General features: G+C 41.7%; 1 protein-coding gene across 2 annotated transcripts in view; it reads right to left on the bottom strand.

Moving 5' to 3' along the window:
* The window catches only part of LOC113013286 (uncharacterized), a 28,242-nt gene that overhangs the window by 1,371 nt on the left and 12,236 nt on the right, over positions 1 to 14,635 (bottom strand). For both annotated transcript variants that reach the window (XM_026154076.1, XM_026154077.1), the window contains exons 5-22: positions 13,950 to 14,070; positions 13,702 to 13,795; positions 13,367 to 13,453; positions 11,904 to 12,020; positions 11,716 to 11,814; positions 11,454 to 11,605; positions 10,896 to 11,034; positions 8,272 to 8,394; positions 7,982 to 8,179; positions 7,064 to 7,779; positions 6,245 to 6,691; positions 5,058 to 5,307; positions 4,851 to 4,940; positions 2,884 to 3,210; positions 2,628 to 2,798; positions 2,294 to 2,471; positions 2,083 to 2,199; positions 83 to 361 (exon numbers count right to left, since the gene is read on the bottom strand). In XM_026154076.1, the coding sequence (XP_026009861.1) occupies positions 83 to 361; positions 2,083 to 2,199; positions 2,294 to 2,471; positions 2,628 to 2,798; positions 2,884 to 3,210; positions 4,851 to 4,940; positions 5,058 to 5,307; positions 6,245 to 6,691; positions 7,064 to 7,779; positions 7,982 to 8,179; positions 8,272 to 8,394; positions 10,896 to 11,034; positions 11,454 to 11,605; positions 11,716 to 11,814; positions 11,904 to 12,020; positions 13,367 to 13,453; positions 13,702 to 13,795; positions 13,950 to 14,070 (3,705 nt within the window). The remainder of the gene's footprint in view (positions 1 to 82; positions 362 to 2,082; positions 2,200 to 2,293; positions 2,472 to 2,627; positions 2,799 to 2,883; positions 3,211 to 4,850; positions 4,941 to 5,057; positions 5,308 to 6,244; positions 6,692 to 7,063; positions 7,780 to 7,981; positions 8,180 to 8,271; positions 8,395 to 10,895; positions 11,035 to 11,453; positions 11,606 to 11,715; positions 11,815 to 11,903; positions 12,021 to 13,366; positions 13,454 to 13,701; positions 13,796 to 13,949; positions 14,071 to 14,635) is intronic.

Genomic DNA, 14,635 nt, shown 5'->3' with positions numbered 1-14,635 from the left:
TTTGAATACTAGTAAGTTAAAAAGTCAGCAGCAAACAAACACGTCTCTCTATAGGGAACAAAAAACCTTAAAATAAACTCACTCAGTGGATGGCGATCATTGCACTGCTCATAGTTAAGGTGATGTTGATGTAGGTGATGATTGTTGAGTTCATTGTCAGTCACAGCGTCAGGGGAGGAGCAGACAGCTGGATTGGCATCCACGCCCTGCGACAGGTTCCCGGGATGTCCGGCAGGGGGCAGTGAGCCACGGCCGGATGAGGAAGACGATTGGCTGAGGGTGGTGGAGGTGGTGCTGCCAGAGCCAATGGAGTGAGGTCGGGGATAGTCTAAACCCCTGTGTGAACAACACGCCACAGGGACTGACGACATACATAGATATTAATGAGACAATAATGGGCTTGATTAGTGAGCAATGAGGACTGTTGAAGTACATGCACATGAAAAAGTATTCTCTCCGTAGCTGGATTAGTGGGCTTTACCAAATGTCAGGGCAATCAATAAAATCAGTGCTATAAAAATTTGTTTATAATAATAATGGATTGCATTTATATACCGCTTTTCGAGACCCTCAAAGCGCTTTATAACACGTTTAGTACAACAAAGACCAAACTGATGCACAGCCCCCCATTCCCCAAAATTATCTGTGATGTGATAGAACAAGAAGAATGAAATGATATGCAATTGATTAAAAACAATTCATTAAAGAATTTTATAAAAATACAAAAAAGTAGTTTTTGAGAGTATTTCAGCGCTTCCTCAATTATAATAGCTTTTGTTTGATGTGCTCTTTGTAAGTGATACATGCACAGTGGAGGAAATAATCATTTGATCCACTACAAACCAGCCAGATTTGTGGTTCCCACAGATTACAATCAGTGTATTCATCAGTTAATTACAGATACTCCTGATCTCAAATTGTTATGTGTATAAAGCTCTCCCACCATGGGCGAGACCAAAGAGCTGGCAAAGGACATCAGGGACAAGATTGCAGGCCTGCTGGCTGGAATGGACTACAAGACAATCAACAAGAATCTTAGTGAGAAGATGACAACTGCTGGTGTGACTGTTTGGAAATGGAAGAAATACAAATGACAATCAGTTGCGCTTAGTCTGCAGCTCCATGCAGGATCTTGCTTCATTAGGTGGGAGTGATAATGAGAAAGGTGGTGGATTAGTCCAAACTACAATGGAGGATCTGAAGGCAGTTGGGCAGAACAAGCCCATTTTATGTAAATGACTCAATGGGCGTAAAATCTTTGACACACCCCATACCATACCCATACTGTCGGGCTAAAGAAGCATGTTAAGGTCGTGGAGTGGCCTAGCCAGTCACAGACCTCAGCCATATACAAAATCTGTTGACAGCCAAGAAAGATAAAGGATTAAGAGTTTCTGTAAAGAGGATTGGGCCAAAATCCTGATATGTGTGCAAACTTGGTGACCAACTACCATCTTACTGTTGTGGTTGCCAACAAAGGTTTCTCCAGCAAGTGCTAAAGCTTTGCTTGGGGATCAAATACTTATTTTATTCAATGACATGACACTTACAAATTCTTACAAATTCAGCAAGGGATCAATTAATTATTTCCCCCACTGTAAGTTAAAGTTTTTCAAATAACACGTAAAGTGCCTTTATTGTCACATTTAACTTAAATATGTTTCAGGACACAGCCCTTGATCAGATTTCCTGTATCCAGGGGATCTTTACTAGTGTAAAGATTCCAATTGGAATGTTACACTTTGGTGGTGTTACACCAATTGCAAGCATATCAGCTGTGGAAAAGGAATGATGTTTTTTGTTTTTTTTGCAATGGATTATAGTGATTTTCAACTCAATTAATTCCTAACCATCCCCAGAGCCATGACACAATAATAATTACAACCTAATGTCAACCTCAAGCCTTTTGGGAGGGTTAAATGGATGAATTAAATGTTAAACTTTTAATTAACTGAAAAAACTAAAACTATAGTACAAAGGGTGGAAATAACACCAAGACTGCAAGAGAACTCTGAATTGTTATGTTATATCTGATAGATGAAGTGGAATTTAGTTTAAAATGTTGTATGTGCAGCTCCTTACTTCTGTCGGTAACAACACAGCTGACAGCTCGGTCACAAATTGCAGCATCACTGGGTTGAATATCCATGAATGGCTTGCGGTCCATTCCCATGAATACCCTCTCCTGCATGCGCATTTCTGGAACAAAACGTAGATTCACAATATGTTTTTAAACCTGTGAAGCACCGTGCACTGGGTCAAATGCTAAATAAAGACAGTATGTTGTCACAACCTCTACTATGAGCAGCCTGATCCCAGAGTATCCTCTCCAGGTCTGTGGTCCAGGATTTCTTCACCTCCACGCTTGAGGCTCTCAGAGTGTAGGTGTCCTCACTTTTTCTCCTCCGGAACCAGATCTCAAAACACAGAGCGCTCATAGCAGAGTTATGAGTCATCCCAATGTCATTTGTCTGAAGAAGAAAATAGAAAGAGATGTAGAAATTTCTCATCCTGGAGGATTCAAGCAGCATTGACATGTAATTCCTTGTAAATTGTGTTTTAAGGTTCAAAAAGGGTTGACTGTTTAGGTTCTGACAACCCTTTGATGAGCAAGGACATGTGCAGACCTTGAATGACTGCTTGTAGATGTACACGTCGTTTCCGATGTCCGTCTTCTTGGTCTTGCTGAAGAGAATCAGATCTTCAAAGAGGAAGACGCGGCGGACACATTTCTTCTTCCTGAAGAAAACCGTGAACTCATCCTGGCGAATCAGCTGGCCTTGTTCTTTCAAATTCACCTGACAGAAAAAAGGGGACGCAACTGTCACTGTCATGCAACAACTGTAATTTAAGTTGACCCGGCCTCCCGTTTTAAAATCTTACATCACAATCCTGAATGGCATCCATGGTGAGTAAATCGTTGCCATGACGCATCTGAAATCGAATCAGAGCTGCGGCAGCCTGGATCTCGGCCCTCTCCCGCTCCCTCTCACTGCTCGTCAGGTCAGGCACATACACAGCTGGGCCGGACACGCTTTGCGCGCATATATTAGAAATGCACAGTGCATCCTGGATTATATCTTTTGGCCTGTATGAGCCAGCCAAAGCTAACATGTCCTGGAGCAGAAGGCTGTACTTGCTAATTCTCTGGATAGGGCGCAGAAGGTAGGATGAAAGGTCCATCATGTCTCCCAGCTCCTGCTGCTTCTTCTGTGAAGGAACAAAAAAGGTAGAGCGTAAGTCTAAAAAGTAAAAGCATGGCACAAACACTCCTACTGTAGCTGTTGGACAATGGTGGGAGCTGTTCTTATATACCTTGGAAGGGTGCATTATTAAACATACTGCTACCCCTACGCTTCCTAGAAAATGCACTTATGGTACAAGTTTGAACATCCTAGGTGCCTAGGTTCCTTCTTGAGTTACCGCAAACACCAGATTTTCAGAAAACTCTGAAACTTTCAAAAGCCCCGATCGTGAGATCGAGGTCACACAGATTAGAATTTGTTTTTACCAGGTGCATCTATCGTATCTAGGGATGGGTACCGGTGTCCGGTGCCATGATGGCACCGGTTCTGACATAAACGGTAGTAACCAGACCGAAAAGCAGCGCACATTTCGGTGCTTTATTTCGGTGCTTTTTTTTCCTGAGCTGTGATACACTTCTAGCCAATCATTTTACGTTTCCGAGGATAGTAGGCGGGGCCAGGTACGTACGTTCTGTTAGAGCAGAGCTACAGATTAAAAATGCCCAAGGCAAAGCGGTCAAAAGTCTGGCTGTACTTCACAGCAAAATATGCAAACTCAGCAGCCTGCAACAAGTGCTTTAAGCTGATACTGTCAAAGGAGGTAACACCAAGAATCTGATTAAACAGCTGGCGACGCATAGCGTTTTTTTTTTTTAAAAGCCGAGAAATGCGCGGTATTTGATAGCTTGCTGCGAGACCTCACACCGTGCACGTCGGGTGGGTTGCCAGTTATCGGACCCGGAGCAACATCCCCCAAAAACCCGAAGAATAGAGTCCCGGCCCCTAGCCCTGCCAGTGTAGCAGAAATGATGAGGATGATGATGCAGCAGAAGCCGTTCTTCTCTGCGTGAGTAGCTTAATGTTGTTCGTGTGTAATTTACGTTGAGTAGGCTAACCACGTTATTACATTAATGCATGTAAGGTGAACTAGCAAACATCATCATAGCTACATGCGGCTGTCTTCTTGTTTGATGGCAGATACTCCCTTCACCCTGCCAAAAAGGCTAAAATGACCAAAGAAAAAGTGGAAAACAGTTAAACATGAGAGGTTTTTGGACAAAGTTTGTGTTTTTTCCATTGATTAAGCACTGCTTCCAGCCAAGAGTGATACCATATATGCCACATAGCTGCAGAAAAGGCACACATTGTTATCTTTTTACAAAAAAAAACAGCTGAACATGAGAGGTTTTTGGACAAAGTTTGTGTTCTCCATTCTTTAAGCACCGGTTCGAGCACCGTTTAAGCACCGGCACTGTTTCAAAAGTACCGATTTGGCACCGGTATCGGATAAAACCTAAACGATACCCATCCCTAATCGTATCGATTTGAAAATCCTACAGTGCCTCATTCTTGATTTATCATGTTCACATAGTTGGGTCTCCACACCTCCCTTCCACCTGCCAGTAACGGGGTAAGTGGGTAACAACAATAGCCCATCAGCCCCTTCAGCTGAGGGGTAAAACGTTGTCTGTGGAATACTTTTAATCACTCAGCTCTTTTAGAGTTGTAAGTTAGAGTTATAATAAATACAGTAAATCTCCTTTACATCATTAAGTTAGAAAACTGCTTTAAAAGTTTTTCATTGACAGGAAGGCGTAAATTAACCTTGAAGATGTCATGGGGACGGTGCAGGATCAGGGCATCTGATTGAGGTTTGTTCTTGCTGTACAAAGCATATAGACCAAAACTCTCACTCTGTGGAAAAATACAGTTTAATGTAAAGTGAAAATTTTTTCTGAGAAGAAGTAAAAACATTATGTAGAATAAATATTGTATGAAAAAGTATAACGCAGTCACAGAGTTGTTACTCACGTGTCTGAGAAAGCAGCGGGCCATCATCGCAGGCTCCCTTGGACAGGCCTCCAGCTCTGGCAGGAAATAGTGGCTGTGGAAATCATAAAGCTTCTCCAGGTTGCCAAAGATGACCCCTCGCTTGCCCCTGAGGTCCTGGGGGATGTCTAGTCTGTCCATTAGGGGGAGGTAGTGGGTGAGGATGTAGCCTAAGGAGCGGACATACTCCCTCTCTGTGAACACCAACTCCTCCATGACACGCTGCAGCCTCCTGGTGACAGGAGGATATAATCATACAAAATATTCTAAACAAATGTTAACATGCTCAGGTAAAAAAAAAGTGCAGACATCTTCTGATAACTACAGTACTGTGTAAAAGTCTTTGACCGGCCCTTATTTTTTTTATATTTTCCTACAAATATAGGTAAAGGTGCAGCGGTTTATTGTAATGTGCAAACATAAATGGGAATACTGTGTGTACAGTTCTGAGGTTGAAAGGTTGAAAGTGTTTTCTTTTTCGGATGTTGGCTGCCTTTTGTTTTATTCTCTGTCAAGATGACCTCACACTGCTTCAATAATGTTGAGTTATCATAATGAATGATTGTGTACCAGTGTGTTAGTTATTAAAAAAATACAACAAACTTCTTTGAAGAAAAATACAAAGAAATGAGAGGTGGTCCAAGACTTTTTCACAGTACTGTACATTCTCGTTGTTACGCTTATCATCAGCTATCTTTCCCATTTCAGATAGATACATTATTATTTTGCTTCCGTCACGTATATAGTAAGAAAAAAAAAGCCAGCATTTGTGAATTATGGAAACAACCCGCTGGGCACAGATAAATATTTACACCACGAACCTACATTTTTCCCCCAACTTCTTCTGCATTGGGTTAAATGTAAATTTATTGCAAACAAAGTTTCTCAGCACAGTATTTAAGATATTCGAAATTTCCAGTGAGGTAATAGCAGCACTGATAGTCTGTGCTCAGTAAGCCCGTTCCATCAATCCATGACACAAAGATGGAAAAAACAGAGGGAAAGTGAACAGACAGTACCTGTAGCTCTTCATTGCCAGCTTAGAGACAGAAAAGAGTGCATGAAAGACTCACATGAGCCACATAAGATGAGCCAAATTAAAGTTAATCATCAAATATTACTTATTCTCTATAGGCCATAATGATTTCACCCACACACAGAAGACTTACAGGGCGCGGCTGGCACTCCCATGTGGACTCTCTAAACAACAGGTCCCCTCATTCCTCCCAGTGGGCAGGCTGGAGTGTTTGCAGCATGAAGTCCCTTTACCCCCCACAGTCCCGTGGTCGCTCATGCAGGAGTCTTCTGAGCAGAAGCTCCCATGGCGGGAGATCTGAAACTTCTGAGCTTCTTGGAGGATTCGACAAGACGGCTGACCATGGTGGGAACAAGATGATGGGGTTCGAACTCGCTGCTCTGGAGGAGTAGATGATCCTGCTTTTGCCACTCGTGTGGTACATGAGTCCTGACTCGCTGACCTCACCCCAAAACCCCGTCCCCATGGAAACCATTGGCAGCCGACAGTGTGGGATTGAGACAGAGCGGCAGTGTCTCTCTCGCTCCTAGCTCTGCTTATTTGTCTCCTCTTCACCTCTCTTTCTGTTCTCCTTTCTGACCTGTATAAAAATGACACAGAGACACTGTTACTACTTCTGTAGCACAGCCATGCTACAGAAAACCAACTCAAAACTGCCTTTAAGGTTCTTAATCATCTTAAATGTTTATTCAGATCCATAAATCTTTATTTTTTATGCCAGCGGAGATCCAAAACACTTTTTGTATTTTTTGTTTAAATTTTGTATACCATGACATAATGCACAGGGCATCTACAATTACTATAATTGGATTATAATTATTATTACACAGAGAAATTCTCCCAAATATTACAAATATTATCTAACAGAAGAGTGTGAGACTTGCTTTGGAAATCAAAGTGAGTTAAATATTTAATAAGAGGGATGGATAGACAACCAAAGAAATTATTTTACCTATGAGGAGATTGTGGAGCGACCTTTGACCCCTGGTAAATTCCAGCCTCACTGTAATCCTCAGGTTTAACGATGATGTTACAGCAGGCTACAGCTGTTGAATTAGCGCAGTTGTTGCCCAGGATCGGTCTTCTCTTTCCTAAATCCACCGCTCCTGACATGATGCTTTCCCACTGTGGATGCCGAGGCCCAGGGGTTGATTGTACCACCAAATTATGGCTGCCGGGAGAAGCTGTCTGAACATTAGTGCTCACCACGTCAACAAAATGACCTTCACACCAGCTGCTAGAATCTGGTTGCTGGTGATAAACCTCATCCACATTGTGCATCCTCTCCTGAAGCTGTTGCCGGGCTTCCTGACTTCTCAGCCAGGCAAAGTTCCAGACACGCATCCCCCGGGAGCCCTGCAGGAAGCTGGCCTGTGCCTTTACCTCCTGGAATTTCTCCGGGCTGAACTGTTGGAACCTGTCATGGAAAGCCTGGAGGATGGAGCTGTCGGTGCATGAGGGGGAAACACCGGTCGTGGTTGGATGTGAGCCTTGCTCTGTATGGATGTCAAACTGACAAAGGGATGCAATGTTTGGACTAGAGTCTTGGTTTTGGAGCAGAGTGTCTCTTTGTTTAACCTGTGAGGCGCTTTCAAGGTCCTGCACTGCATGGATTCTGGACTGACACTGGTCCAGGTAATCAATGCATTCACTGGACAGTGCTGTAGCCTGTTTATAAAAGAAATGTCTATTTAAATAAAAGTAAATGAAAAAGACTTCTTACTACTTTTTAAAAAACGAGTAGTTCTAACCTAGAAAGTCAGATGTTAAAAAATGCAAAGTACAGGATAAAAAGTATGAAAGTTTGGGGTTCCCAAACAGGCAAAACATGCAGTATGAGAGCAACAAGCGACAAGTATCAAATACAAACCTGCTCACAAAAATCGCACACGTTGACCATGATCTGCAGCTCTCTGCCACACGCCTCTGCTCGGCATAGGAAGTCCTCCAGGCCTGACTTGAAGGTACAGACAAAATCCCTGAACGCCTCAGTCTCTGGGTAGGAGATCCGTCTCTGCTGAAGCCGCTCGGCCTCTGACACCAAAGACATGGCGTGGTGCCGTCGGTCCTGCAGGGGGACAGAAAGAGAGACTCAGAGAGCTGCACAAACAAACACAAATACAGGGAGAGTGGCAATCACAAATAAAATCTTAGACTGACATTAGCTTCAATTAGGAAACCAGTGAAGATGTTGAGGATCTGCTCCATTCTGTCTCCAGAGTCCTCCACTGACTCTGCCTCCAACAAATGGTGCTCTCCCTCCTCATTAAACCACTGCTGAATCTACATAGGGGTGGAGACACAAAAGTTATGTATTTGGTAATGTAGCATATAAGAAAACTGAATATGTGCAGACTCCAGTGTGTGCATATGCATATGCATATTCAGCTGCAACTAAACTGAATGTGCTGCTTTTCATTTCTCAGTTAAAAGCAGCACTGAGTTAATTAAAATGTTTTAGTGTCTAGTTTTTTTTTGTTGTTCATTCGCATTATAACACAAAGAGAGCAGGAATAAAATATAAACTGTTTGCATATTACCTGTTTATATAAATATATATATATGTATATATAATATGTATGCATATATACACATATATATATATACACACTGAGGTGTGTATATATATATATATATCAACTTAGAGCATAAATAAGTTACCATCAGTGCCTGATTTAAATTTGTAATGAAGTGATATTAAAAGCCACAAACTAGAGGAAATCTTGCACAAGCCCTCGTTTTTTCTTTTTAACACTATATTCTATATGATCAATTACAGCTAAATTATACTTTCAATTTATTTACACACAAAAATCCTGAAATTCTACACTTCAATACAGCCACCTAATTCCTTGCTGAATCAGTGGCCTTTTGTGATGTCAGGATCACAGGACCCATAGCTGGACTGGCCATCGGGCATACCGGGCATTTGCCCGGTGGGCCGCTGGCGATTTTTTGTTTTTATGGGCCGATGGATTTTTTTTTTTTTAGGAAGGGTATATATAATGAAAGGTGTTGGATTGGCCAATTGGTCATGATCGACTCTGGGCTGGACCAATTACAGCCGAGGAGGCTGGATGCACCCTCCCCCTTGTTTAGCAATCACGTGATTTTCGCGCATTGCATGCCGGGAACTCGTGGCAAAACAATCCAAGTACCGCATCAAATGCAAGCGTTTGCAGCACCGCAAAACGTTCATTCTCCGGTTCCAATACCTTCTTGTTTTTTCTTTGCCGCACAAAAAAGGAATGTACAAAACAAAAGGAGAACAATGCCGGTCCATACAAAGACAGACTCGACGAAAAGACAAAGAAAAATACGAGGAAAAAATCAAAGGAGTGAAAGGGTCAGACCCTTAGGAGCACCCAGAGTGGACAAAAGACGTCAGCGTGCTGCTCAACTTTCACCACGCTCAAATTTATAATTATAAGGTTCTTGGAGTGAGTGCATACACTCGTGAAGTTTAGTAACTTCAGATCACTGCAACAAGCCCAGGTACAGTTTACCGACAGATGGGTGCAGGACCTTGAAATGCACCGTGTAGAACGAAAGACCATCGTACGTATCATAAGTTTACCAGTCTCACAAATCGTCCTCATAAATACACATTCGTTAACCGTTTATTAATATAACCTTTGAGCTCAACGGTAATTAATTAGTAGTGGAAATAATTTCTGGTAGCATCACAGAAATGTAGCAGTGACAATAATATTGTATGCTGTAATCGCACTGGGCAATTAGTGATACAAAAAAACTGTTTTATCCTGTGAATAAAAGTATATGTTTTTGTCAATGTACCATAATAACAGAAGCGAAACGCAATATTGTGTCAGGATAATTTACTATTTATGCACAATAAATAAAAGAGCATAGCGCGACAATTTCTGTTCAGCGCCAGACTTGCTTGTAACCTATATCACCAATTAAATGGTAAATGGCCTGCATTTGTATAGCGCTTTTCTAGTCCATAGGACCCCAAAGCGCTTTACACTACATTCAGTCATTCACCCATTCACACACACATTCACACACTGGCAATGGCAAGCTACATTGTAGCCACAGCTGCCCTGGGGCGCACTGACAGAGGCGAGGCTGCCGGACACAGGCGCCACCAGGCCCTCTGACCACCACCAGTAGGCAAACATGGGGTTAGTATCTTGCCCAAGGATATTTGACATGCAGCCAGGATGCAGCCTGGGATCGAACCACCGACCTTCTGATTAGTGGCTGACCTGCTCTGCCACCTGAGCTACAGCCACCCCAATTATGTTAAGAAAAATGACGCATTAACTACAACAAAACTCTGACCTTTGTGGGAATGCTTGGAGCAGACTAACATGTGAGCTGGAGTGTTCTGAGACGTTATATTTGGTATATCCAGACCATCCGTCGGCTCTTACTTCGGAAACATGGCTTAAAAAATTTCTCTTCAGCGACGTAATCCGATAAAAAAAAAAAAAACGATCTCTTTACCCGTCGGCTTCCCGTGGCTGTCATGCGACCAGCTATTGCAGTTAATAATACAACAGCTTCTTGGCATTTTTTGGGTTTCTTTTTATCGCTAGTACCTCTTGCCACAAGTTCCCAGAATCCTTTGCGGTTTTACCCCTGAATGACGTCACATTTTCAATCTTTATCCTGGTGGGCCGGTCTCTAGTCAAAATGCCCGGGCCGATTTTTTGTCCCAGTCCAGCCCTGACAGGACCTACACCAACTTTAGTCTAAAAATACCTTTTCAAATAAGAAACCTTTAACCTTAGTAAACAGAACATCAGTCAACGTACCTGTGTGAAGTGCCCCTCCATCTCTCTGAGTTGGAGCAGGTACTCCAGGTGCTCCAGCGACACGTTGGACCGCTGCACGAGGACGTGAGCCTGCTCCTCAACGTGGTTGTACAGACCTGTCACTGAGTCCACTGCATCACTGTATTGAGGAAAACGTAACATCAAAGGCTTCACAAAGAAGTTGATAAAAGTAGTGAATGTCATTTTAAACATTTCAGTGTACTCCAGCACCCCCACTGAAGATGAGACCACACTTTTAATGTAACTTACCTGAAAAGATAAAGGCCAGCACCTACTCAAAGTGTAGGAAAACACTTACTTATAAATGAATCAGTGTGTCTGGCCTCATGTTCTTTCCTGTACCTGTTGTTTCATATTCAATAAACTACGGCAAATGTGATGTTAAGATGACACTTTGCTATTCTAACAATGTTTAATTGCCAGTTATAGAAAGATACTGACACTTGTTGTTTCACAGCAAAACCTGAATCAGACTGTAGGACAACAGCTGGGATTTTCTACACTTGCAAACATAGCATTAGGATGATTCGTGGTTACCTAAAGTCCTCACAGTGGGGGTATTTGAGGTCGCTCTGCTTCCTTAGCCTAGCCAGGATAGCTCCACCCTCTCTCTGCAGGCTGACCAATCGGCTGTCCTCCAGAACATCCCTCATCAGAGTCCTCTGGTCTATCATGCACTGCTGCACACCCTGTTACATAAAGACCAAACAAAGAAGTAGTTACTGAGGAGAAGGTAACCTCAATTTCCAAGGTCCAAATAACAAAATGAAAAACCAGTCAAAGGCAAGTGTTCAAGTACCTGTACAGTATCTGTCCTGCGGGGCTCCTCGAGCTTGCTGATGGCTCTCAGGAGCAGGCTGGAGGCCACATGCAGATCGTAGACAAATGGGAAGAGTTTCTGCAGAACAAAAGATGTGGCTAAGCAGTGAAAAGGCAGACAGGCATGGACAAATGGAAACAGTTAATATCATAATGTGACGGCCTCACCTGATGTAGCTCCTTCCAGTCAACGTTACCACGAGACAGTGTCCCATCCAGGTGTGAACTCAGCTGACTCACCTCCACCAGCTTCAGCAACGATTTAACTGATGTCACTATATCAGTCTGTCAAATTACCAGGAACATATTTAAGTCATTACTCAGTATTTAACCACAGGAGATTGTTCACTTATCACCTTTAGCAGACACATTGTAGATCTTTATGTAATCTGGTTTATTAAATCCTTCAAATTCTACATTTTTTGCTTTCATTTTAACTAATTAGTGCACGGACAAAACTGGAACTTTGGACCTCTCGGTGTGTTTGCTGGTATTTGATTTAGATGATTGTCCTTATAAGATCAACAGCAGATCGTTTTGATCTATTAGTTTTGTAATTAGTTCATCTTATACACCGTTGAAAACAAAACATCTGATAAAGAAAACTTATCTTTGATTAAAGACCTGTTCTTTCCTTCAACAGCTGATAGTCATGCAATATGACATATTTTACTCTCTTAACAAAATATTTAGCTGTTGCTAGTTAGAATTAGAATTAGAATTAGAATTCAACTTTATTGTCATTGCACATGCACAGGTACAGGGCAACGAAATGCAGTTTGCATCCATCCAGAAGTGCTTAGTGATATAGATATATTACAATATATATTAGCAATAATATAGATATGTAAGTATATTACAGAAATGGGTCTATTATGGTATGTTATAATGTACACGGTATGAAGTATGTTGTGAATATTCTATAACTATAAGTATGTACAGGCTGTAGTGAGTACAAGCTATGTACAGGATATGGACAGGATATAAATATGAAAAACTATACAGAATATGAAATAAATAACTTTACAGGAATCTGAGATATACAGCTATACAGAAATGGGAACTATGCAAGTTGTAAACAGTTGTAGGGTTAAAAATTATTGTATGTACAGAATGATTGTTTACACAGGGCTATACAGTAGTGCAGTTAAGGTAAGTGAGGGTGTGGATAATTTCTACAGAGGCTATATAAAGTGCTAGTGGTTGTGAGTGGTGGTTCACTCCATGTTATTATTGTGTGTTTGAGGGTACAGTTGTCCATTGTGTGTGTGTATGTTCAGTCCATGAGTTAACGTGGGTCAGATGTCAGGAGGCAGAGTTCAGTTGCAAACACATATAGGAGATTAGATTTCATTCACAAAAGAAAGAAATTGTCTTCTGGGGAACAGGACTGTAAATGCAAAGAGTCTCAAGATGTAAGATATTTGCATGGCTAGACACACATGCTTTTGCACTCTTAGAAATAATGCATAATATATACATATATGGCATGTAATACATACACACAGATGTTCAGTGAGCTGGATTAGCGTTTGTGCTGAGCTGATTCTGCCCCCTGGGCCTAATGTTTAACTCCCCTGCTTTACGAGGGCTTTCTTTTAAAAATGGATGTAAAGAGTGAAAAAGCTGACCTGTATCCCTGGACACCTTTCTGGTCTGAAGTTGTTCTCTTTGTCCACCAGCATAACCAAACTGCTCACTGCTTGAGGGCGCTGCTCCTGCAAGGATTTAACACTCCACTGAGCTAATCATGACAAATAAATCAACAGATGTATACTGAAAACTAATGTCATCTCTTGCTCTCTTGCAAACAAGCAGGGTGCTGATGCATTTTAGGACTTGATCTTTCACCCAGTATTTATGATCTGCAAACAGGAGCACTCAGCCAGAGATTAACACATAAAACATCAATTACCTGTGATCAGCTGTAGCAAGCTGTAATAAGGAAAGTTTGTTTGCTTCATACCTGAAGAGTCATCAAAGCTTTATAGAGGTGCGGCTGAGGATTAGTTTTCCTCGCATCGAACACTAGTGTCATCCCACTGTCTCTGATTTCTGTCCTACAAAAACAAACATTCCAACTAGCACACAGTATTTCCACAAATAAAACAGAGACAACCACATAAATGAGAAAACTCCTGCTTTCCAGCAGGTCTGTGAATGCAGAGAGGGTCTATTTTAAGTGTTTGGTTGAATGATTTATTCATTTCTTACCTGGTAATAGAGTGGAAGTAGAGCAGCATCTGGAAGATCTCCTGGCTTGTTACAGCTGTTCGCCATCCCGGGTGGTCACCATACAGTTCAACTACTGCCCTGCCCGTCCTGTCTCTGCCGCCTGGAGGGGTAAGAGAAAGGAGAGATGAGGATAAAAATAAAAATAAAATATGTTGCATACGCAGGAGGGTTTTCACAAACGAGCTGATATATTTTCAAAAGTTTAAAAGTGAGAAAAACTTTGCAAAATAATACTGCAGCTGACAAAATAGTGAGGACCAAAGTCTAGAATAATAATAATCAAAAAAGAGAGAAGCAAACAGATGGTTCAATGTTTTCTAGGTACAATGCATAGTAGTGAAGGCTTCTATTAGGAGTAATGGGTTACGCAGCAGTGTTCATATTTAAGATTTCATCATTGCATAATGACCTCTAACTACAGGTCAGTAGAGTCGCCTGCTTCACATTTACATGAGGAGTCCAACAACACATTGCAGCAACCAAAGACAAACAAACTAGACCCGAGCAAGGTCATTCACATTTTCCTGTAGAATTCACTTGGTTGAATTCTGAAACCACACTGTTAGATGCCTCCAAGTTAAACACAACACTTTATAAGTGAATTTCACAGCAAATGTTGCAAAGCAAATGTTTTCTATGAGCGCAAAAACAATAAAATATTTATT

Source organism: Astatotilapia calliptera, chromosome 20, assembly GCF_900246225.1.
Source record: "Astatotilapia calliptera chromosome 20, fAstCal1.2, whole genome shotgun sequence".
Taxonomy (NCBI): Eukaryota; Metazoa; Chordata; class Actinopteri; order Cichliformes; family Cichlidae; genus Astatotilapia; species Astatotilapia calliptera.
This window is presented reverse-complemented; position numbering and strand designations above follow the sequence as displayed.